Source organism: Bos taurus, chromosome 7, assembly GCF_002263795.3.
Source record: "Bos taurus isolate L1 Dominette 01449 registration number 42190680 breed Hereford chromosome 7, ARS-UCD2.0, whole genome shotgun sequence".
Taxonomy (NCBI): domain Eukaryota; kingdom Metazoa; phylum Chordata; class Mammalia; order Artiodactyla; family Bovidae; genus Bos; species Bos taurus.
Window position 1 is genome coordinate 71,975,186 of NC_037334.1, and position 25,723 is coordinate 72,000,908.

At 37.3% G+C, this 25,723-nt stretch overlaps 2 protein-coding genes across 3 annotated transcripts; both read right to left on the reverse strand.

Moving 5' to 3' along the window:
* Positions 1-2,361: 2,361 nt before the first annotated feature.
* FAM200C (family with sequence similarity 200 member C) lies at positions 2,362-8,091 on the reverse strand. Of its 2 annotated transcripts, XM_005209687.5 has the most exons (4): positions 7,691-8,091; positions 6,779-6,856; positions 5,958-5,999; positions 2,362-4,791 (listed from the first exon to the last, which is right to left on the reverse strand). In XM_005209687.5, the coding sequence occupies exon 4, from the start codon at positions 4,740-4,742 to the stop codon at positions 2,958-2,960; it is 1,785 nt and encodes a 594-aa protein (XP_005209744.1). In that variant the 5' UTR covers positions 4,743-4,791; positions 5,958-5,999; positions 6,779-6,856; positions 7,691-8,091; the 3' UTR covers positions 2,362-2,957.
* Positions 8,092-10,347: 2,256 nt separating this feature from the next.
* SLU7 (SLU7 homolog, splicing factor) lies at positions 10,348-25,723 on the reverse strand. Its single transcript, NM_001166617.2, has 16 exons — positions 25,648-25,723; positions 22,845-23,028; positions 21,907-22,060; positions 21,504-21,584; positions 21,044-21,208; positions 19,183-19,251; positions 15,722-15,769; positions 15,398-15,529; positions 15,018-15,115; positions 14,797-14,864; positions 14,522-14,661; positions 13,620-13,781; positions 12,180-12,284; positions 11,956-12,027; positions 11,725-11,841; positions 10,348-11,070 (listed from the first exon to the last, which is right to left on the reverse strand). The coding sequence occupies exons 2-16, from the start codon at positions 23,012-23,014 to the stop codon at positions 10,891-10,893; spliced, it is 1,761 nt and encodes a 586-aa protein (NP_001160089.1). The 5' UTR covers positions 23,015-23,028; positions 25,648-25,723; the 3' UTR covers positions 10,348-10,890.

Genomic DNA, 25,723 nt, shown 5'->3' on the forward strand with positions numbered 1-25,723 from the left:
TTCATAATACAGCATTAGAGATAAAGGTCTCTTACCAGAATAAAAAAGTAAACCTGATAAAGGGTCAAAGTGTCCAAAATTCTAGGTTACGTCTTTTGTTAGTAGAAGGAAATGATACATAAGAACTGTGATTGCTCCAGAAACCAAGCTGATGCCATTACCAAAAAGAAAAAAAAACAACAAAAAGTCTATTTTTCTATTTATATCTAGGAAAGGGTCTACTATGTCATACCATCAAAATTCAAATTAAGCAGATGAAATACGACCTCTGTAGAAAAAAATGAAAAGGTTCCCTAGGGAAAACTTGTCCAATTGTTTCATCTTATAGGGGACAAGTAAGAGTTGTCTAAAATTGATAGTAAAATTAATGGAGTAAAAACTTTCCTATTAGCCATTCATAAAAGTAAGACTGGAAACCAAGTATATGAAGTAAGTCTCTCGGTTGCATGTGACAGGAAACTGCAGAAGAGGGAATTAGTTTATAGAACTAAAAAGTTAAAAAAGTATAATGCATTTAGGTGCGGAAGCAACGTTGTAAGGAACCTCTTTCCTTTTCTTGGCTTTGTCTCTGCTGGCTCCACCCTCTGGCAGGGAAGTTGACAACTGGAAGCTCCAGACTCACACCACTTTTCTAAAGATGTTGAAAATCAGATATTTGGGGAAATTGTAATGAGAGTAAGTTTGCTTTTAACCAATCATCCACTAAGAGTGACATCTGCTGGTTATAAAATTATGTCTTTATACTTTATACATCTTGGCTTTTTGCAATTATCAATGACCTCATATTGTGAAAATATAAGAAAAAAATTATTTCTTCCTTGGAAGAAAAAGAAACAACATATAGGACTTAAACCTGCCAATATATGTACCACTGAAGATTTTTTAAGTTAAAAAAAGAAGAAATTCAAGTTTTCATTTTAGCAGACACTGCAGTCTCTTTCATTTGATCAGAGGAAAATGAACTGTTATAGAATTTAAAAAAGAATGAAGAACTTTGTTAGCCGTTGCCTTCAGAATGTCCTTTGGATTTTTGTTACAGAGCAGAAATTAATGAATGTAGTCTAAGAGAAAATTCTAGTGGACTAATGGCTGGCTATCATAAGTCAGTTGCTTCTGGCACTTCATCCTAATCTTGCTATTGTATTGTTAGGTCCCAGGCTTCATTCATGCCTTTGCTCCCATCCCTACTTCCTTCCTATCTTTAGATATGCATTCATATTAAACTTCGTATATACTCTTCCAGATTTTTTCCTGTATCAGCTTTGGAAATTTCTCCCACTGCTCTTGATGTTAGATTATACTAGGAAAAATTAGGACTTATATTTTCTAACTAAAATTTTTATAGAAAAGAAGGGGTGTATTTATGTTCATTGATAAAGCATTTTGGTGGATAGTGATAAAGTTTAGTTTTGTGTAGGAAATATAAATTTCAATTTGCATACTCAAGTGGCATCTAAATTTGATAGATATCATTCCCCTTCAAGTTAAAAAATTTGTTTTCAAAAATGCTATGATTACCCACCTTATAAACTTTGTGGACACCCCTGATTCTTTCCATGTGAGAAATTCCTAGAGGGAAAAAAATCTTCAATCAAAGGGCTATGAAGAATCAACAGAGGAAGTAAAATTAATACTGCCATGACAAAAAACTGGAAGTAGTAGGAGATGGATGCTTTATAAATTCAGTGCTTACATATTATCTAGAGGAGTCAATATATAACTTCCGACTCTTATAAGTCAAAACTGGCGTTATGTATATTTGGTGTAACATATTACTTAGATATTTTGGGGGGGACTATAAATTGTTAAAACAGCAACTGTTAAGGTAACTGGGTAGGAAGGGGACTGTGGCTTTTCACTATACGACTCATTTCTTCTCCAGCTTTGAGCATACAGGGCTTGGATAAAACTGTATGATTTTTATTTTTGAAATAAAAATCCTAGTTTCTTTACGTTTACAAACAAATCTAGCCAATTATCATCCAGGAAAGTATATCAACCTAGAGTTCCACGGGGACTTTTTTTTGGTGGCCCTGAGTTACTACAGTGACTTCTATGTTAATTTCTCTATTATTTATATTTTGATCCATTCAAAAGTTTTAATCTTAGAAAAATACATATAGCATAAGGTATAAAATAAGTGAAGAAACTGGGCCAAAGGAAAACTAAGTGTAGGAAAAATAAGATGAGGTGAGAGGGCCAAAGAATCCATCAGAACCGTCTGGAAAGCTGGTTGAGAATGAAGCTCCTTGGCCCAGCCCAGTTAAATTAGAATTTCTTGAACAGGGCTCTATGATCTCCTCTTTAGCTGCCCCAAAGACTTGGGGTCTAGATATAACTTAAAAGAAGACAAGGAATGACTACCAAGATATCAGGATGTTTATTAGTGTCATGGAATTTAGAGCATAGAACCAGAGGAATGGACATTCAGACTAACTCCAAATAATACATTTAAAAATAAATCTTATGTTAACTAGGATCATCCTTTCACTATAACATTTCATAACCCTCTTCTGATAACATTATGTCCCTAAAACAACCCTTAAGCACATGGAAGGACTCAGTATGTCATTTCATCCTTTGACTTTGACTTTTAACGTGAGATGGTATGTTCTGGGAGGTCTTCTCTTTTTCTCTTGGCTCTATTCATAGCCTATTATGCCAAATAGCTTGGATATTCCAGTGTTTGGGTGTCTTTTTTATATGTATCACATCAAAAGGCTAAACAGATACTTAGAAGAATCCTATATATTAGTAGCACTTAATCTTTTCTGCTGCTTGTGCTATTAATTCTCAAAACATGTTTTAATGTCTCACATGAAAATTGAAAGTTAAAAATGCTGAACTTTCTAAAACATAGGATTTGGTATATCATAAATATAAAAGAGAGAATTATAGCTTAATTTTACAATGGACTGAAGAATATGTTAAAAATTATACACAAAAAGTTTGTCATTTTACAGTGACTTCTGCTGGAGCTGTAGTTTTTGTTCAATGATATCTGAGAAACGAGGAACTTTTTTTGAAATAGCCACACGGATGTCATCACTCATATTCAAGCAGCTTCTGGACTTGGTTTTAAAATGCAAAAGTGATGAAAATCCCAACTCACAAAGGTATGTAGTTGCAAATGGTATAAGGATTTCTAGTGCTGTCTTTGCCAGGCTGGGAAACACTGTGAATTGAGCACACCAGAAATCCTCAAGCTTCATTGTCTCAAATTCCATTAGGATTTGGCCACTAGCTCGTAATTCAGCAAGATCATTTTTCACTAAATAACCATCATCGACAAAGTCCAGATTAAAAAGAAATGGATCCAGTATCCACTTACTTGCCTCATCAAGATCTCCAACAGAGAAATAGCCGTTGAAGAAGCTGCTCAACTGTTGTAGGTGCAGGGTTATTTCAGCTGCGATGCATAAAGCTTCATTATCGGAAACAACAATTTCTTCAAGAAAAGGAAAGTTGGTAAAATTTCTTTTCTCAATCCGCTTTAGCCAAAATGGAAACTTCCTAACAAAGGCAGACAACTTCTCTCTAGCTGATACTGTGTTCATTCCAGTCCTTTGCATAGATGCACTAAGTTCATTTAGGTGTTTGAATAAATCTGCAAGGTATGCAAGGTGAATTTTAAACTCTTTGTTTTCAAAGCCATCAACTAAATTGCTGCTTTGGTGGTGAAGAAACTGATTTATTTCTTCATGCATTTCAAAAATATGAGTAAGTATCTGGCCTCGGGAAAGCCACCTCATTTCAGTATGGAAAAGGAGAACACTATACTCTATTCCAATTTCTTCAAAAAAAGCCTGAAACAGGCGATGATTTGGAGCTCGCCCTTTGATAAAATTTATTACCCTCACCACAGTAAAAAGAGCATCCCTCAGTTTTGTAGGCAATGTCTTTGTGACAAGTGTATGAGGGTTCACCAAACAATGTGTGATCACGATATGAGGTACCTCTTTTTTCACACAGCAAACAAACTCTGAATTTTCTCCTAGCATTGAAGAGGCACCATCAGTACAAACAGAGCCGCATACATCGAGTGCTATCTTATGTTTCAAAAAGAAGTCTCTGAACAGGTTAAACACATCTTTTCCCTTCATTGTTAACTGCAGTGGTTCACAGAACAGGAATTCTTCTACAATCTCTCTCTCTCTTATGTATCGCACAAATGCCATCAGCTGACTGCAGTCATCCATGTCTGTTGTCTCCGCAAGCTGAATACCCACTTTAAGAGGACTGGCTTTGATATCTTCTAGAACTTGCTGTAAGATATCCTGGCTCATTTCATCAATTCTAGAATGGATGACATCATCTGATAAGGGAACCTGCTGAAGCTTCTTTTGTGCATCTGGTCCCAAAACTATTTGTGCTATTTCCAGTGCACAAGGTTTCACTAATTTTTCAGCTATTGTATGAGGATTCTTCTCTTTGGCACATAAATATGCGAACTGATATGATGCCTGCAGTAAGGCATCTTCCTGAGATGCAACTCCAAATGTTTTCAGGGTTTCACTCTGATCAGCTGGTACTGGCACATGTTTCAGGCTGCTGAGATCGTGCCCACCTATACCACCATGCTGTCTGTTAAAATGGTCAGACAGTTTTGATGGTCGGAGATCAGCATTTGAAAATACCGAGTTACACAGTACACACTGTGGGCGCTGAGTCCCATCAATCTCTGTCACACAGGTGAACCAGTAACGAACATAGTCATCGTCCCATTTGCGTTTCTTCGACATGGCACCCCAAACTTCTCACGCAGTATTCCACAGATGTTGGAGACTTTTGCTTGGAAGTAAAATATAACCCAGACATTAAAAACCAGTGGCTAACTGAATTAAAACAAAGCCACTTCTCATGCCATCCCGTCATCTGTGTACACGTCAATAAATATCCTGTAACATGTCAGTTCAAAGTAAGCCATGACAATATGACAACTTAAATTGAGCAAACTCACAGCTAAAGCCTTGGAACAAACACCTTGCCACCAAGTTATATATGAGAGATTAGGGCTTATGCAAATTGTGAATACCCTGTAAGTTCTCTATTGGTGAGCTGCAGTTATGGCTTACTTTGTTTTCAATGATGTATATTCCAAACAAATCTGGTACGTTTTGTATCCCCAGAAAAGGCATCTCACTGCCATCCCTCCCTTCCATCCTATGCTAGAGATGCATGCACACCCCCAGTTATAAACTAGTGAATGGAGAAGGAAGTCTTCACTAAATACTCTAAGGACAGATTCTGACATGGTGGCTAGTTCTTTCTAATATATAAGGATTTAAATCAAATAGTCTATAAAACTAGTTGATCCTTGAGTGGCTCTGACTCCAACCTAAGCAGAGAATTTCAAACAGGTCTGACTAAGCCACATGTGACACAGAAGCAGGATACGCACTATCAGTCCGTGATTCATACTGTCATATAAAAAAAGCAAGCAAGTGGCTCAGGAGAAACACAACTACTCTTGTTATTGAAATTTCAGAAAAAGTCCTCTCATAGAGGAAAAGCCTTAATTATAGTAGGAAAGGATGTAGAGGGCAGGTTTTCTTTAGTTTACTAAATAAATGGAGGAATCATCTAAGTCTCTTGCTAAAATACATATTCCTGGACAGCTCTGGAGTAGGGGCCCCAAATATGTACTCTAAATAAAGTGTTTTAGATAATTTTCCTGAATAGTACCCAGAACAGAAATCTCTTAACGAGATTGCCTATCACAATCACTGGGAGCACTTCTGAAAGAAAACTTTTCCCTGTACCACCTCAGAACTAATACATCATCATTCTCCAGAAGTAGGACAAGAGAAGCGAAAATACAGTTGTCCAGGTGATTCTGATACACATCCAAGTACACAGACAGATTTAGAGGAATGAACACATCCCCAGGCCAGTTCCTAGCCTTATAGATATTCTAGGTTGCTAAGTAAACACTAAGTGCTTTAAGACCCATTTACCTTTTCTGAGTTGATGACAACTTCCTATGAAAGCTGAGGGACCTAAAAAGAAAGATATGTTTTTCTTTTTCTCTTTTTTCCTCCTGAGCAATGAGTAATGGTATAATCCACATGTAGGCTCAAATATGCCTTAGAAATCAATTCTGTCTCCCATATAAATGATTCCCAAAGTTCTGTACCACAGAATATGGCTGAAATAATGTAACAGGGGTACACTGAAATCCAAATACCCACTTTAGCCATAAAAAAATCACAGTAAGTAAGCCAAGAATATTTACTTAAAGCCCTAGCTTGCTAGAGGCTCTGCCAAGAATAACAAGTTGTAAATTGTGCTTCAATGTAACTAGCCAAGTTGATCTACCATATGGTTGCTATTGACCAGTTTAAAATTGAAAGATGTCTGCCAGTTGGTAAAGACAATTTAGAGTTGATCTTAAGCTTTCTTTTGTCAAGTGAGGAGATCATGGGCAGACTGTGTTTAGAACCTCTCCTAACTGATAACAGAATTATGAGATGAACATAAAAAAATGCTTATCTTTCTGTATATTGTTATGTATATTTTGGGGGTACAGAGAAAGTGAAGGAGAAAGCTTTACTTCAAATGATTTTCTTTACTTCAGGTTTAGTTCTAATGACTTCCAACTAGAAATTATAGGATGAGTTAAGAGTACATTCCTATCCATTCTATGCTACTCACATATATTTTGATTGAAGATTAACCTGTTTGGAACAAGAGAATTTTTAGAAAAATTCTTCTCCCTCCCCCTCAAAAAGGGAGAACAGGTAGCAAGAAGTTTTAAGATCCTCAAAGATGAACTTACCGCCCAAGAGGCTTTCTTGTGTTATAGAATCTCACAATTCTCACTTGTTCCTTTGTGGTATTTAGCAATCACAATACCCTAAAATATGTAAACATTAAAAAAAAGCATCATCTTATTAAGGAATTATTATTAACTGAAACAGTGTGATCATGGTATGGTTGTGTTTTTTAAAAGTCTTCATCATTAGAAACACAGACTTAATTATTTACTGGTGGAATGATGTCTGGGCTCTCTGAAATACAGTACTTCAGCACACACACACAATGCAGGTAGAAATAGAAAAGGACTGGTCTTGAGTTGGCTGGCTGATGGACACACATCATTACACCGTACTCACTCTATGTATGCTGGAAATTTCCCATAATAAACAGTAAAATAAACAAAAAGGCTTACTTACTAAGATAGACATAATTAGTTTTCAGAAAGATTTTTGAGAATTTGCTGAAAGCCATCTGAAGATGCAGAATGAAAGAACAGATGCAACAGAGTAAAATGTTTTGCAAGTTTATGAAGGGTAGATATGAAACAGTATCACAATTGAGAGAAAAATCAGTCAGTTACAAGTAAACATTCATACAACAGAAACACCCGGGGAAGGCTCAAACATCTATGTCAGCAGTGACACCACCAAAGTGCGGCAGTAAACCTTAAACACCAAACCAAACACAATCAGACTTCTACGTGGCCTCTGCCTATGCCAGTCCATGGTAGGTGCAGGTATCCAGGGAGGCAGAGGATTGAAAATTCACTATTTTTACGTTATTAAAAGCAAAAACCAGGAGAGAAGGTACGGGAATGCAATAGCCGAGCAAATGCACCAGAGGCAAACGCCTGGGATGCTGGCTTTGTCACTTAGAGGCTGGGACCTGTCCAAGCTTCAATGCCTCAACTGGGGATGACAACAGTACCTACCTTATAGGGCTGTTGGGAGGTTTAATTATGAGCGTGCAAGTAAACGACATGGGCTTGTAACTGGTAAGGCTTGGTGTATTATAAAGGACGGAGCATTTAGGAGGCTGCCCGGGCGAGCTAAGGACGCCGGTGGCGCGGGAAGAAGACTGCTCGGTCTCCAGCCGACGGCTCCGAGACACAGGCGCAGGCCCAAGGGATGCTCGGGCTTCTTTTAGGCGCCCGTTTCGGGCTCCACTTCCCTCTCTGCTCAGGCTGGGGCTCAGCCTCCGGGAGCTGGAACCAGTCTAGGCGGCGGCTTCTTGGGTGCGACCCCGGAGCAGGACCCTGCGAGGCGCGGTGTGATAGCTGCGCCCGCAGCATCCCCCGCTCCTACCGCGCCGGGCTCCATCCGGGTTCTCCTGGAGCCTTCCCGCCCGCAGACAGGGCGAGGCGAATCCTCGCACGCAGGCGCACTGGCAAACGGCTAGGGCCCCCCCCCACCGCCTCCAGGAAGGAGCACGCGCGCTGGTTCTCTTTTCAGGTTGTGTACGTGGAGCTGGGAATTTTCTGCATGTTCTGTCTGCAGAGAAGATGCATCATAGAATCTCAGGGACGAAAAGCACTGTAAAGCCACATAGTTCTACTTTTTAATATTCAGAGAGCTAGAAATAAAAATTTATATTGTCAGGCTTTGATCCTGGCGATTATGAAGCTCCAATAATTAACCATTTTCTTTGTGGAATCAGTGAGGAAGAAGAGAAAGAAGTTAATTCTACTTCCAAACTAAACATCCAGGCAAATGAGACAAGCTGTAAATTCTGCTAAGATCAAATGGTAGAGGATGAGCTTGTGTCCTCTCGCCCATGCTGGTCGCCCCCATCTCCCCATTAATTAGAGCGTGTGCGTGAATTTGATGAGAATCAGCATCCATCTTAGAGAAATGACTTTTAAGGTTCTTTTAAACAAGACCTTTAGAGAAATAAACCCATATCAGATTTTAGGAAAAACCCTAAAGTAGAAACTAGAAAATGTTGAATGAAACAAACCTAAATACAGTCCTCTTATCTATTTTAAGGGTTTTTCATGACATCACATTGCATTCATTTTTGTATAGTCTTGTGAGAGGCATCCCACAAGCCTAGGGGAGGGAGAAATGTCAAAGGTGGGGCAGATACCTCATTTTCAGGTATTGAGGGTGAGCCTGATAAAAACACCGAGAGCCTGCCTAAGGTTTCTGTCAATGAGAGAAACTGCAAAAGACCAGCCTTCCTGGTCCAAAACTCTGGGCCTTCGAGAAAGGAATAGGCTTAGAGTCAAAGACTTTGGTTTACGTCCTGACCCCAGCCTTTTACTGTTAGGACCTGGGCAAGCTACCTGGACTCAATGAGTCCTTATGCTTATTGTGAAATAGGATATCATCCTATTACTCACCCCATGAAAGTCTTCTGAGGGATAACATGTGCAAACTATAGCACATAGTTCCAGCACTCAAGTCATCTATAACTGAGATAATAAAACCAAAGCTTGTATCTTGAGTAATGTTATAGATGTTGCCTTTTATCCAAAATGAAACAGAAATAAGCCATGATTTCAGATATTATAGAATTCTTCCTAAAATCAGCTTAAATTAGGTTTCACAAAACAGAAGCCCCAAAATGTTAGGTGACACATTTTTTTGAGTTAAAGTGTCCTGAAATTTTCTAATTCAAATGTGCAGAAGCTAACTCAGCCTTCCTGCCAGTTCTATAAACTACTTTTCTGCCAAATATTTGAAATAATGCTACAAATCACTCAGTTAAATATTTCCAATTATATATCTTTATTAACAAAAGATAAATAAAATACAAAATAGACACTAATATCAGATTTTATGTTGAACCAGCCTATGTTAAGGTAGGAATATGAAAACAAAAATTTTTGACATTCTTAAAGTAGGTAAGAATTAGATCTGTTTGCATCACTGTTTCATACTGGTCTGAATCTAGATACAATGTATATCCACAGTACTTGACAATCTGATTCAGTTACTTTCCCATCAGCAGTATTTCTGAGATGTTAACTTAATGCAATATTCTAGTGGGTTTTGGTAGTTCAGAAAAGCCAGTGAACTGTTAAAAGTCAATGTACTTGTGTCAGGGGTTTTAAACAGGCTGTTTTCACCCATCCCACTCTGTCAGTACTGTCTTCCCAATGTTATTAGAAGAAGCTTAAAGATCATATCATTCTCAGATACGAATAGCCCTACAGGCTGGCTATGCTTGTAATATTCTGAAGAAACGTTCAACTTCAGGTTTCACTTTTTGCAAATTTTACCGAGAGACACCTGCTGGCTATAAAGATTAGGTACAACAGATACTGTACAATCTATTAAAAATCTAACATTCATGACTGTTATATAAAGGCAATCACAATTAAAATAGCAATTAGTATCACAAACCATATTCTCTGTGACAAAGGAGAGGATTTCAGTGTCTGAATACTCCTGTCCAGACTGGTAAAAGACCTAGGACTTACCAGTCAACACTGACTCAGGGTGAAAAACTTTTTTCCCCATTCAAAGGCTAACACATTTAGTTCTGAGTATAAGATACAAGGGAATGTTTTAAAAGTCAAAATTTCATAACCAAGTGGGAAACAGAATTGTTACTACATAGACTGACATCAGGGATAAAGTTATTCACACGTTCCACAGATTTCCTTCCAGTAACCCAAAGCTCAAGATAGATTATCAGTTTCAGATCAGAAAAACCCGAGAAGGTAAAAGAAATGATTATTAAATAACTACAGTTATAGTTACTATTAATTAAAAAAAAAAACGAAGCCCTTGTTTCAAGAAAGAGTAATTAATTGCCTTCACAATGAGTCCTAACACTAAAGGGCCATAAAAATTGAGGAAATAAAGTTTGAAACTTAATAAATAAATGTTGAGAAGATATTCATGATAGGTGGAGAACTAAGATCTTTTCCCACATCACTAATATAAAATTGGAAATAAAATCTTAATCTGCACTTAATGTACCACTTTTTTCTTCTTTGTTCTCCACTGCGTAAAGGAATGAATTTACTATGAGACTTCTGGATACTTTATTAAAGTCAGGTAGATTCCTTGCTTCCTGACTTTAACGAGAACAGATACGGATTTTTCCATCGATAATCAACAGCAAGAATCTAAAAGAATGTATCAGCAGAGTCTGTCTTGGGTCACCGTCAGTGACGAGTTACTACTGTCCGAGGAAGGAGGCCATGGGGTCATCTGGCCTCTGACGTTTCATTCTGTAGGCCTCCATTTCCTCTTCAGTGGGTTCCCGAGTTTCATATATGCTGTTGTAAGGTCGCTTCCTCTCATCTATCTGCATGATCTCCTTGACATGAAGAAGACGGGCCTCCTCTGCATTCAGTGCCTATAGTGAGAAGAAATACATGAGTACCATGGCTCTGAGTCAGATCCCTTTGGTTCAGAAGTGGCAGAGTACCAAAAGACCCCACTGACTATGAATTGTTACATCAAAAACCTAGATTGCCTCTGCTTGGGAGTCAGCTCTATCGCTGTCAAGCTACAACTAATCATTATCTGGCTCAAAAATTTTCATAGAACACAAAACATCCTATGATATTTTCAATGTTGAAGAAATTTTATTTAACAACAAAAACTGAATGAGATTCATTTTACTGACAGAAGCCAGCAACTGACACTTTGGTTGGAGAATACAATTCTGACTTTCCCCAAGACTTGCTGAAGCTTACAATTATAGTGTTAGATGGCAATTCTCTCTGGGGAACATGTCAATAACTCTAGTAACAGCTATACCAACCATTTTTCTTCTGTGCATTAGTGATATTCAATAAAAGTTCAAAAGGCAGGCAATACGGAGACACACAAAACCTCCATTTGTATTCTAGACCTGACAGGTGACCCAAGCAAATCACCCAGTCTTCGAGTTTGTTTGCTCATTTTAAAAATGAGCTTGGGAATAAGACAAGATAATTTTCTAAGATTCCTACAAATAAAGAAGACTGTGGTCACTTTTACTATTTATTTAGGCTTCACAAAGTACCTTTTTCAATTTTTCGTGTTTCTTTTCTTCATCATCACTCTCTGAACTGCTCTTTCGATGCTTCCTTTTCTTCTTCTTCTTCTTCTTTTTCTCCTCTTTCAGTTTTTCCTGATGGATCTGAAATGGAGCATTTACACACAGTGTTATTAACGCAAAACCAAAGTTCTAGTGCAAGTTTTAAAGTCTTCCCTTTAAGACTTAAAAATTCAGGACAACTGATCATGGACATACCTCCATGAGGGTTTGAGGTTTTTTCACAGATTCTTCTCCAGTTGCATCATTTATAATACATTCCTCTGAATTCTGTGGAAAAATATGTGTAATCTAACTTGAGTATCATAGCTACCAATCATCTAGGAAAAAGTTAAAATTTGAAACATAAAAATCTATGTTTCATACAGATTTTTGACCTAAGAGCTTTGGCTGTTTTTACGAACTAGAGGACAATTACTTACAGCAATCTCCTTCCCAGCTTCTCCAGTACAATAGGAATACTTGAAAAAAGAGTGACAGCATTTGTATCCCCATCGGCCTTCTTTCCAGTAAGATCCCCAGATATGCTGCAGAGAGAGAGAGAGAGAGGTTACTTAAAAAGGAGCCTGAAACTAAGGTTTCTCATATACTGTTTTTCTTTGTAAAAAAATCCTATCTTTAATTAATCGTATTATTTTCAAAAAACTGAAGTATAGCTGATTTACCGTGTCATGTTAGTTTCAGATGTACAGCACAGAATATATACATATATATATATATTTTCTCTTTCAGATTCTTTTCTCTCATAGGTTATTAAAAAATATTGAGTATAGTGCCCTGTGCTATACAGTAGGTCTTTGTTGGGTTAGTCTCACATGCTGGTGATAAACAGTGATAATTACAGGGACTCCAGGGTTAGCTAATGGGGAAAGTGTGTGGTTACAATGGTCTTACATTCTATTCTCACTCTCCCCCACCCAAATTAAAAAAACTAGGCTACTTGACTTCTCTTGAAAAATTCAGAAGGATTGGGAAATTCTAGGCATATTCACACTTGTCAGTAACTGCCTGTTGCTGACCAGTGGATGCTTCTTTTAGACAGGGCTTGTGTTCTCTAGTTTGTAAAATCTGTCTGGCTCATTTCACTCATACATGATTACTGGCCTGGCTCTTACTAGGTAGCTAGGTTTTTGACTCTTACTTAGAGAGACAAGTGTATTTTGGGTACTATAAAAGTACAGCAAATTAAATAAGCTTTATCATGTGATACAATATGCAATATGATATATACTTTGTCATTTGTGAAGTGTCCCTGTCAAAATATTTAACTTATATCAAGCCTTTGTATCTGAATTCCTATTTATAGGAAATACAGGGAATAAAGCAACAGTATTACAATAAAAATTAATTAAAACACAGATGAATGATAAAGAAGATGTGGTATACAACAGAATACTACTCAGCCATAAAAAAGAATAAAATTTTACCATTTGCAGCAACATGGACGGACTTGAAGGGGCATTATGCTTAGCGAAATAAGTCAAAGACAAATACTATATGATATCACTTACATGTGGAATCTAAACAAATACAACAAACTAGTGAATACAGAAAAAAAGCAGCAGACTCACAGATCAAACAAGTGGTTAAAATGGAGAGGAGGGGCAAGGCAGCACAGGGACTGGAGAGTGGAAGGTACACACTACTGGGTATAAGACAGGCCACAAGGGCGTACTGTACAATGCAGGCAATACAGCCAATACTTTGTAAAAACTGTAAATGGAATATAACCTTTAAAAGTTGTTAAAAATAAGAAAGTTAAAATACAAGAAACCAAAACACAACAATGACTTACTACTGGAAAATATAATCCAGAACAAAATGCTAACAAGGACACAATATAATTCTAGTTCAACACATACTGTATGATTGTTGATCTTCACATCTTCCTCGTACTTGGAGCAGGCGACAGCCCGCTCCTGTCCTTTGATGACTGTCCCATGTCTTGAGTACTCCACATAGTCTTCAGTCTGAGCCAAAAGCAATTCGGCTGGAGGAGCATCCAAGTGTTCTTGACCGCCGTACTAAAAGGACATTGATCATTATTAAATATATTTTACAAAGATTTGCATTCAAATCTCTACTGAGGGGTTTATTTCCAATCACAAAGATTAGAGGACTATTATTCATGGGCTTTGTTATATAAAACACAGTGGAAAAAAAGCCACCAAACTTTCATAGGCAAATAAAAGATGTCTCAATTGCTATTCATCTGTTGAGTGTGGTGAATTATAAAAGGCTCATATGAAATTCCCCTTATCCTGTATGCATGCCCATTTGCCACATGATTTTGGTGCTTCATCCCTTGGATCTGGGCCTGGCCATGTTACTTGTTCTGGCCCCTGGAATACTAGCAAATATGATGTAAGCAAAGACCTGAAAAACACTTGTGTACCAGGGCACACTTTGTCGCTAATCTCTGGTATCCTGAGAATGTCACGTAAAGAATCTGGGCTAGCCTATCAGAGGATGAGAACCCATGTGGGGTAGAGGTGAGGCCTCCTTGGGACAGAGGAGGCCTGCTACCTGCTAGAAACCAAAGGGAGGCCAGTCTAGATCATCTGGTTTCAGATAGGCGGGCTCAGAACAGGAGACGCAGCTGATGTACAAAACGGTGAGAAATAAGAAATGCCTATTCAAACTATTAGGTTTTGAGGTGGCTTGTTTTGCTGTAAAAGCTCAATGATATAGTTATACTGATACTGTATACCAACTGCACCTAATCCCGATGGATTAACATGGACTGTGTATCGATCATAATCACCTTTTCCAGAATGCTTTCTTTCTGCTGTTCTTTGAAGTCTTCTTTCTTGACTTTGAAGGATTTGTACAATAACTCTAGTTTTGTAGGATCTGCTTGTAGATGCACTTCAGACCCTTTGTCATAGGCTTCCCAAGCAAACACTAGGGTAATTAAAACCATCGTAATGAGTTGTCAGCTACACTGTTTGCGGGCTTCTTGAAAACAAGCTTTAAAAAAATGCCCCCAAATTTCTTATGAGCTGACATAAAATACCTTGACATAGAAGAAACACTTACATTGTGTCTGGGCCATTGATATGGTATCACCTGTGTATCTAACGAAGTTATCCCCCGCGTAGCTGACTCTGTTTAAAATAAATTAAAAAAAAAACTGTTTCAGAGATTAAGGAAATTTTTTTCTGACCCAATCATAGATACTCATTTTAATTCAGATTGCATTTTATTAATAAAAACTCCCTCCCCTACCCTGAAATCTTTACAGTGAACTTGTTACTTACTCATCTGGATTCTTTCCAGCATTCGCATAGGGATTCTCTCTCATCGCTCTAGTTTTGGGATCATAGTAAGCAGAGTTTGGATCTAAATTCCGCAAATACTAGAAAGAAAAACATATTTTAAGACTGTGTTAATGTTTACTTTCATCAAAGATTTTAGAAGACCAGTAGGAGGAGACAATTAAGTGAGTGAGTGAGTGTGTGTGTGTGTGCGTATGCACATGTCTGGGAGTACAGCTGAAGAGAAAGAAATCCAGAATGATCTACTTTGGAATGACTGAGTATATTACCCATATACTATCCAGATACCATATGAGTAGACAAAATTTAGGTTGGGAAGACAAATGTTTTCTGAATATGTATGTTAAATTGGCAAGGCTTACTTTTGCAATATCTTCTCGAATCCTGAGATTCCGGACAGTAATTCTTCTCTTAGAGTCAAAATTCTGTCCAGGCATGTCAATATCATCTGCATATTTATCTTCATCCTCATCTTCACTGTTATGATCTTTTTCCTGAAAGAGGAAGAGAGAAGGGGAAAAAAATTCAAGAAAAAAAGAGCAGCATCTAGCTCTTATTTTCCCTTTAACCCAACCCTTACTCCTTGTGTTCTTTAAGCTTATTATTATTATCATGAGTTATTACTAACATTAGCCATCAGAAATTTAAACCTTAATGTGTACCCTGATAGGACCTGTATGTCTTACCGTCTGAGAATTCGGTTCCTCTTCTCCCCACTGATGTTTCGGAGAATTCTATGCCACAAAAGAAGAAAATGAATTTGTGATTTTATTATACTGAATCAAATGAATATTTAACACTTTAAAAAACATAGTTAAAATAATAAATTTAACTGAACAAACTCTCATATTTCTCACCTGTAGTGAGCACAGAAGTTTTAAATACAAGTATGTCATTGTGAATAATTTTATCAGACTGTCTACAAATCCAAAATTTTCATTGATAGGATTATAATCACAAAAATGTAATAGAAAGATTAAGTTGATCAATATACCTAATAAATATTCATTTCATACATTTTTATCATCAGACATAACATTTTCATTAAATTTCACTGTTTTTCTATTAAGGCCAAAAGCAAAGTTACCAGGATCATGTAATAAGTATCTTTAGAGGCAAAACAGCCTTTGTAAAATTTCAGCAATGAAGAAATCTACTCAGGTGACAACATACTGTGATTTGAGGAGGTGTGAACTCCATGCCTCAAAGACACCCTTTCTTAATTAGTAGTTGGTCAGGATATTCTCTAACTCCACAAAATGCCTGGAACAAAGTGCTCAGTATTTCATTATGTCCCTTTAAAAGGCTTCACATCTTATAGCTCAGTAGGCGGATGTGGAAATATGTATGTATAAAAAAATATATATATACAGTATATTGGTGGAAGCAAAAATTTTAGTACAGCCTTTTAAAATGCTTGCTAAGTGATAAGTCATCAGATTTTATATATGCATATTCAGTGCATCAACAATTGCACTTTTAGTAATTTATTGTAAGGAAATTAGTATGTCTATTATATAAAGATGTATATATTATGTAAGACTCTAATGTTATATACTACTGTACAGATAACTGAAAAAAACAAATCAACAAGAGATGAATGGTTATATAAATTATTGCACTCAATACACACTGAACAACCATTAACGTGATTTGTCCAAGGTGCAGAAAAATATTAATATGTATACTTTGGGCTCCCTAACTTCCTGGTGGCTCAGATGGTAAAGAGTCTGCCTACAATGCAGGAGACCTAAGTTGGATCCCTGGGTTGGGAAGATCCTCTGGAGAGGGAAATGGCAACCCACTCCAGTACTCTTGCCTGGAAAATCCCATGGACAGAGGAGCATGGTAGGCTACATCCATGGTGTCGCAGAGTCGGGACACAACTGAGTGATTTAACTTTCACTTTCTTTCTTGGGCTCCCTAGTGAGTGAGATGGTAAAGAATCTGCTTGTAATGCAGGAGACCCAGGTTCCATCACTGGGTTGGGCAGATCCCCTAGAGAAAGGAATGGCTACCCACTCCAGTGTTCCTGTTTGGAGAATTCCATGGACAGAGGAGCCTGATGGGTTTCAGTCCATGGGGTCGCAAAGAGTCAGCCACAACTGAGTGACTAACATTTTCACTTTTCTTTTTTCTTTTCATACTTTGCTACCTTTTTTTGTTTGGAAAGAAGAGGGAAAGATGGGAATTAGATTATATATTTGTATTTGTATTTACACAAGAAACTCTGAAAGGAGCTGTAAGAAAAATAAAAAAGATTATGGGGGGTGAGGCTTAGAGACAGGATGGACTGAGGCAGGAGCGGGAGACTTTTCACTGCATATCTGTCTTATTTTGATTATTGAACCATGTGAGTTTATATAAAAAAAAATGTTAAAGGTCTGCATTTAATGATACAGAAAACAAGTCCTCATTGTACTGTATATTATTTAATTGAAAAAGTAGATGATAAACGAGAATGTAAAGATGAATCCATTTAAAAAACATGTTGCATTACAATCATACAATACATGGATATATGTGAGGGAGTGGACTGGGACACTAAAAGGCCTATTTTAAAATGTTAATGGTTAACATAAGGAATATTTGTCTTCTTTATAATTTTCTATATATTTTTTCTGAGTATGTGTTACTTTCAAAATTGGAAATTTTTTTAAAGCGTTTTTTTGAGTTCTTGCAAGTTGCCAGTTCAACAAAGGATATTTATATTGCTAAATCTCTACAGTAGACACAGTCCTACTATATGTAGTTAATCTTCACATCCAAATGGGCAAAACTCAGCAGTCCCTTACAAACATTTAAGTTTGACTAGGAAAATAAATTATAATATGTTTACAAGACACAACAGAGAACATATTAGAAAAACAATAAAAAAGCCCTCTTCTTTCTTCCAGAGTTGGTAATGATTCACAATCACAACACTAGCTACCAATTACCAAGTGTTTACTGTGTGACATGTATGCTAAGCCTCCTGTGTGTGTGTGTGTTGGGGTGGGTAGGCGTTGTTATCTCTACTTTAGAGATGATAAACTGAGGCTCAGAGAAGCAAATTAATTTTTCCAGGACCATCTTGCTAGCTAGGGGCACAGCTAGATTTTAACATCATCTCTCTGTTAACTTGCGCTTTGAACCTGCCTCTGTGACTACTCACTTGGTGATTAACTTACCTAGTTCTGTTTGCTTTGTAATTATACTTGCTAAGGGTCCCTTTCTAGAGAAGGAAATGGCAACCCACTCCAGTACTCTTGCCTGGAAAATGCCATGGACGGAGAAGCCTGGTAGGCTACAGCCCATGGGGTTGCAAAGAGTCGGACACGACCGAGCGACTTCACTTATTAAAGGTCCCTTTTAGAAATTTAAACTTGGTAACTTGAAAATGTTTTTTACTGACACCATAAATTTGTTAAAAAGAAACTCTCACAACTCTAATAAGCATAACTTAACTATTAAATTGACTGACTGGGGGAAAAATAGGAAAAAACCTGTCTGCAATATATCTTTTTTTTTTTAGTTTGCAAATTCTTTTTGCCTTACAAGTTCAAAGTGTAGGAAACGCTAAAATAAATAAAAAGAAAAATCCACTAATTCTATACTAAATGAGAACTAGTGTTTTAATCTCTATATTAAATGAGAACTAGTGTTCTAGTCGTCTTCCCTGTAAGGTAATATGATATTTTACATGTGTTATTAAAATATGTGTTCTCCAGTGTTGTTACTAAGCTTGATGAAAGCCATTTTAAGAGCTATGCAACATTCTCTCATGCACAGGAAGGATAGCTCACTTCACTAATTCCTTATTAAACTATCTTCAATTTCTTAGTGTTGTAAAAAGTGCTGAAGTGAACATTTTTGTGCAAAATGATTTTTCTGAATACTAAGAAATTTTTAGGATGGATGGATCTACTAATTTAATTCCAGAAAAGGTATATAAATGTTTTATGGCAATATTCTCTCCAAAATGACTGCATCAATTTATAGTCCCTTGAACCTTTAATGTGTCAGTTTCTCTTTCCCCTTGATAGCGTTTCTCTCCCTCTCTCAACTTTCTTCTAACTGGAGAGATATAAAATGAATTTTTGGGTCAATCTTCATTTTTTGTTTACTATGAGTTTGAAATTTTTTTAACAATCATTTTGTTACTTACAGCCTGTTCCACTAATTTTCCTGAGGCTAATTCTTCTTGGAGTTTTTGGGCTTTCAGCGTTCGTTTTGCCTAAGGAAAAAGAAACATTTGAAATTTACTTTCAATATTCAAATGAACATTTAATTTTTTAAATATATTTATTTTAATTTATTTATTTGGCTGTATTGGGTCTTAGTTGTGGCATGCAAAACCCGTAATTGTAGCATGTGGGATCTAGTTCCCTGACAAGGTAATGAACCCCAGCACCCAGCACTGGGAGTATGGAGTTCTGGCCCTGGACCACCAGGAAGTCCCATCAAATGAGATTTAGTTTTCATATCAATAAAACGCATAAGTTTACTGTTTTCAGAAAAGGTCACTGGACAAAGCTGTCTTGTAGCTCTAGACCTCTGGTTCCTGAAGAACACGAGTTCAGGGAAATTCCCTGGTAGTCAAATGGTTGGGACTCTGTGCTTTCACTGCTAAGGACCCAGGTTTGATCCCTGGTTGGGGAACTAAGATTCCACAAGCTACAGAGGGCAGCCAAAAAACAAACAAAAAATGCCCCAAACTATTCAATGCTGTAGTGGCCTAAAAAAGGAGGTGTGTACGTGTATATGCAACTGTTTCACTTTGTTGTGTAGCAGAAACTAATAAGCAATGGTATCATAATAAAAATTAATTAAAAAACCAGATGAGTGAATAAAGATGATGTGGTATACAATGGACTAGTACTTAGCTATAAAAAAGAATGAAATTTTGTCATTTGCAGCAACATGGATGGACTTGGAGGGCATTATACTAAGTGAAATTGGTCAGAGAAAGACAAGTACCATACGGAATCTAAAAAATACAACAAACTACTGAATAAAACAAGAAAGAAACAGATTCATAGATAACAGAGAACAAACCAGTGGTTACCAATTGGTAGAAGAAAAGGGGAGGGGCAATAGGCAGGTAGGAGATTAATAAAAGGGGGTTTATTATGGGATTATATGAAATCATGTGTGTCAAACTTTTGAAAATTCTAAAGCACTGTAGAATTTAAAGAATCTTTCATTTAATAAAAAATAAATTAAAAAAAAAACCCAAAATGAAAATGAGTCAGATCCAATTGGCCATATTTAAGCAAGAGTTATAAAGTCCTGTTTGAGTCAGGCATTAATATAAACCAAGCTAGACAGCACTAGGGATAAACTGCAGGGAGCAAGCCTTGCTGACAAGGTGCCACTTGACTCCAGATGACTGACTCTTCCCCGGCTGGCCCAGGATTACCACATATTTCATTGTTTGAGAAAAGATAAAATTCAGATTTTATTAAAATGTGAAATCCCATGGTCTTAAATGTTAACTCTATTTAAAAAAAAAAGGGGGGGGGGGACACAAAACCAAAAAACAGAAGTGACTACGGTATTTTAAAAAATGGGAGTGAGTAGGTGAAATCATAACAGAAAAAACTGAGATTACATTAAAATAAAATTCAGTTTCCTGAAAGGAGTTATCCCATTCTTCTTTCTCCACCCTCAAATGCTATGTGAGACAACTATAAAACAGGCCCATAGGCAAGATACAGTCTGGGAGCCAAGAGTTTATAACCTCAGGAAGCCAAAAGTTTTGAACATGAATCTATTTTCATGCTTCCAGTATTTCCTGCAAACTAAATCAGGGAGTAATGGACACTATGAGAATAAAGTAAAAAGAAACTGCTGCCAAACAGGGTTAGTATATACTGTTTATTTCACTATTCAATTAGGCTTACTACTACAATAAAAATGCAATCATTTTTATACTGCATAAAGACAAAACACAGAGTTGCTAAACTACAGATATACCAAAATATACATTCTTTAAGGAGAGCAGGAAAGCAGTGAACTGTGCTTACCAGGTCAACTTTGGCATACTCTTCTACAATTTTCATGTGTTCTTCTGGATTGTAGCCATTCCACCGATCCCTCTTCCCATCGTAGTCAAACATCAGCTGAGGCTGGACATGTTCATCTGGAGCTATATTAGTCCCTGTAAATTTTGCTCCAACTCGCCTAGGTCTCTGGAAAACAGAGTAAGATTAAAATTTTCCTCTAAGTATCTGAAGCCATGAGGAAAATTTCATATAACCTTTACAGAGCAGTGTGAACATACCATGGGACTTTATGGTTTATTCAATTATCAGTTAGTCCTGCAAAAAATTTTGACGGTGCTGAACTAATTTCATTCAAATTAATGTTTTCATTTAACTTGTACCTAAATATAGGTAATTTAAAAAACAGAATTAAGTTCTCTGACACAAATAAAGAAAGAGACCCTCTGACAGCAGTTTCCAAAATTCTCAAATGTGAGCTTACCTCGAAACAGTCTTTCTTTTTGTGTGTCATGGCTCCACAGTTTTCACATGCTCCTTTTCGGTATTTAGTAGTTATGGAATTCTGTAAGTGGATATAAAGAAAACCAATGAAAATTTTTATTTATCTAAATAAGTTAAAAATAACTTTGGCTCTCATTACTGTACTGCCTAATGAAATGACTTATTTGTTAAGAGGAAAACCAGTTATAAATGAGAAAGCTTAAAGATTTTAGCAATATCAAATTTATAAAATATAGAAAATAAAGTAGTATGTATTATGAATTTTAATACCAGATAAAAGGTCATGTAATCTGTTTATACTTTATATATTACATTAGAGGTTCTTATATTAAGTTCTTAAAAATTTCCATTTCTACACACATATATACATGTTGCGTACCTACCTCTTTTACACCCCTCTTATACCATTCTCCCGATGAGCTGTACTGCTTTTGTTTCTCTGGCTGTGGTCTCTGGTGCTTTAAAGTAGGCCTTTTTGATGGATCAATATACCATGGCACTGAAGAAATATACTGAGGAATATGAGGATTGATGTCTCTGTAAAAAAAAAACAAAACATTTTTAAAAAAAAAGTTGTAGAATGTAAGGATAGAGATATTGCAGTGGGAGGGGGAGAGAGAATATACTTGTTATCACTATTAATAAAAAGAGTTAAAAATAAAATATATTAGACTGAAAACATTTTAGAGAAACTAAAAATAGTCATGTAACTAAAGATGCAGAAGAGATGAAGGAACACAGGGATATATGTTAGTGAGATTAATCTTTTATCAGAACAAGAAGTTAATAATGTCGAGTTGATTATAATAGTAGTAGTATAGGTGTGTTATTTAGATTCAGAGGTATCAACCAGAAACACTCAAAATAGATTGACAATTCAGTCCTCGCTTGGTCTCTGAGAGGGACTGGTTCCAGGACCTGCCTCAGATACCAAAACCTGTGGCAGCTCAAGTTGCACAGCTGGGCCTCTGTACCTATGGGTTTGGAATCTGAAGATTCAACCAGTGGCAGATCGTGTGGCACTGCATGTACTTACTGAGAAAACAACAAATCTGTGTTGTTCAAGGTCAGCTGTAGTCACTTGTATACAGTAGGACAGGGAGTGGGAAGAACTAAAAAGGGCCATAGTTATCATTATAAGTCCTTCATTATTATTTATTAAACTTTATACATATGAGTTTGATACAATAAATGAAAACAAAAATGATGGAAATGGTAAAGATGGTTTACTGTCAAAGCAAAGGATGAGAAATAGGTAAACTAAGTAGACATGAATTTGAATTCTGAATGAATAGATCTTGCAAAAAATTTAAGTACTTACTTTCCTTCTTCATCAACTTCTGCAGGGGCATTACCCAATTTTCGCTGTTCTTCTAGCTCCTTCTTCTTTCTCCAGTCCTCTCTAGTCATCTTCTTTGGTTCCTCCAAACTCATTTCTTTGGACCCCGACAAGGGGGCTGCATTAGCTGCATCCACAGCTGCAGCTGACATGGTTATCTGGCCTCCTGCATGAAAAGGAAGAAGTATCTATTAGAATAAACTAGGCCTTCCTGAATTCACCAGAGAAACTATCAAAAGTACACCCTAATAACACATACTGTGGGTTATATAGAATGTTTCATATGTTCTTTTTCTTTCATAGCATCTGTAAGGGAAAGGTCTCCTTCTGCTCCACTGATGTATTTCTATACTGTTGCAGTTGTGCTTTCAACTCTAATTGGTTAAGTGGAGAGAGACATGCACATGCATTTAAAATTTCATGAGATTCATCCTTTCATGTATATATTCCTTATTTCCTCTCTACATATGTGTCTCAAACTTTTCTACCACACTAAACAGACTGGTTCCAAATAGGAAAAGGAGTACGTCAAGGCTGTATATTGTCACCCTGCTTATTCAACTTCTATGCAGAGTACATCATGAGAAACGCTGGACTGGAAGAAACACAAGCTGGAATCAAGATTGCCGGGAGAAATATCAATAACCTCAGATATGCAGATGACACCACCCTTACGGCAGAAAGTGAAGAGGAACTAAAAAGCCTCTTGATGAAAGTGAAAGAGGAGAGTGAAAAAGTTGGCTTAAAGCTCAACATTCAGAAAACGAAGATCATGGCATCTGGCCCCATCACTTCATGGGAAATAGATGGGGAAACAGTGGAAACAGTGTCAGACTTTGTTTTTCTGGGCTCCAAAATCACTGCAGATGGTGACTGCAGCCGTGAAATTAAAAGACGCTTACTCCTTGGAAGGAAAGTTATGAACAACCTAGTTAGCATATTCAAAAGCAGAGACATTACTTTGCCAACAAAGGTTCGTCTAGTCAAGGCTATGGTTTTTCCTGTGGTCATGTATGGATGTGAGAGTTGGACTGTGAAGAAAGCTGAGCGCCGAAGAATTGATGCTTTTGAACTGTGGTGTTGGAGAAGACTCTTGAGAGTCCCTTGGACTGCAAGGAGATCCAACCAGTTCATTCTGAAGGAGATCAGCCCTGGGATTTCTTTGGAAGGAATGATGCTAAAGCTGAAACTCCAGTACTTTGGCCACCTCATGCAAAGAGTTAACTCATTGGAAAAGACTCTGATGCTGGGAGGGATTGGGGGCAAGAGGAGAAGGGGACGACAGAGGATGAGATGGCTGGATGGCATCACTGACTCGATGGACGTGAGTCTGAGTGAACTCCGGGAGTTGGTGATGGACAGGGAGGCCTGGCGTGCTGCGATTCATGGGGTCGCAAAGAGTTGGACACGACTGAGCGACTGATCTGATCTGAATCCTTATTGAGTACACAGGGTCCTATCTCTGTTCCTCTTAAAAACTGGACGATTTAAGATCACCTACATTCATTATCTCTATTTCCACATTATCTGCTGCCCTTCTCAATCATTCCCCTCGCTGCTCCAAAGATACCTCTACGTTAGCAATGTGCTAAGTCCTCTGGACATTTTTCAGTTCGGTTCCTCCCCCTTTTGATATATTCTTATACTTTGGCTGATGTGACACCGTATTTCCCTGGGCTTTTTTGTACCCCTTTCACTGCTCCTCCTGTATCCTTCATAAGTTCTTCCATTTCTGCCCAGTTGCTGAATTTTGGATTCCACAAGGCTCAATTCTTCATCACTCTATAAACTCCACCAGAAGACAAGTTCATCTATTTCCAAGGTTTCAATAGCCACGATATACAACTGTTGGCTCTCCAATTTATTTCTCTACTTCAGATCTTTTTTCTGAGCTTCAGATAAATATAGTCCAATTGCTTACTTCAAAGTACCTCCACTTAGATGTCTCAAAGAAAACTGAACTCAATTAGTCTTAATACAAATTCATAATCTTCTCTATGAAATCTGATCTTCTTCCACTGTTCCCTCTCCTGATGAAAGATACCACTATCCATTCCTTTTCAGAAGTGTTCCAGCTAATTCCCATACCTATTTCATCACGAAGTACTGTTATTTTCACTTTCTGAATATCACTCGAATTCATCTACTTCTATCAATAACCTGAGTGTATTACTTTTCCCTACTAGTCTCTTCTGATTCCTGCCAATCAGTTCTCCACACTGCAGTGTTATTTTTTCAAACACAGATTTGGTCATATCATGTCCCACTACCCAAACTGAAAACCCTTAAATGAAATGCTGTCCAAGAGAAATGTACCACCAGCCCTATATGTCATTTTAAATATTCCGTAAACATATTAAAAAAGCAAAAAGAAACAGATAAAATTACTTTTTTGCAATATTTTTCCTAATTACCAACACATTTTCATTTCAACATAGGAAAAAATAAACCAGTTCTTTAAAATCCGATACGGATTTTACATGTATTCAGATTGGCCAACATTTCAAGTGCTTAAGAATTACAAGCACAGTTCAGCTCCAATAGCACCTTAAAATTCTTAGTTTAATAACCACTGAAGACACAATCCTGGTCTGACTGGACACAAGTACCACTTCTGAGGCCTAGGACAGCTGCTTCCTTGGTTCTCGGTCCCCGTTCCCTTCTCAACCTTGCGTTCATCAATCCCGTGAGGATATTCCCAAGAATTAGGAGCCTCTGGCCCTCTTCCTCGAGTTTTCCACCTTCACCCTCCTCCTCGTTCCAAGTTCTTACAAGATTGCCTTACCCGGTCCCAACGCTGCTGACCCTAGTACAGTTCGACAGGAATGAAGACGATCGCCAATGTTTACTTCCTAACTTCC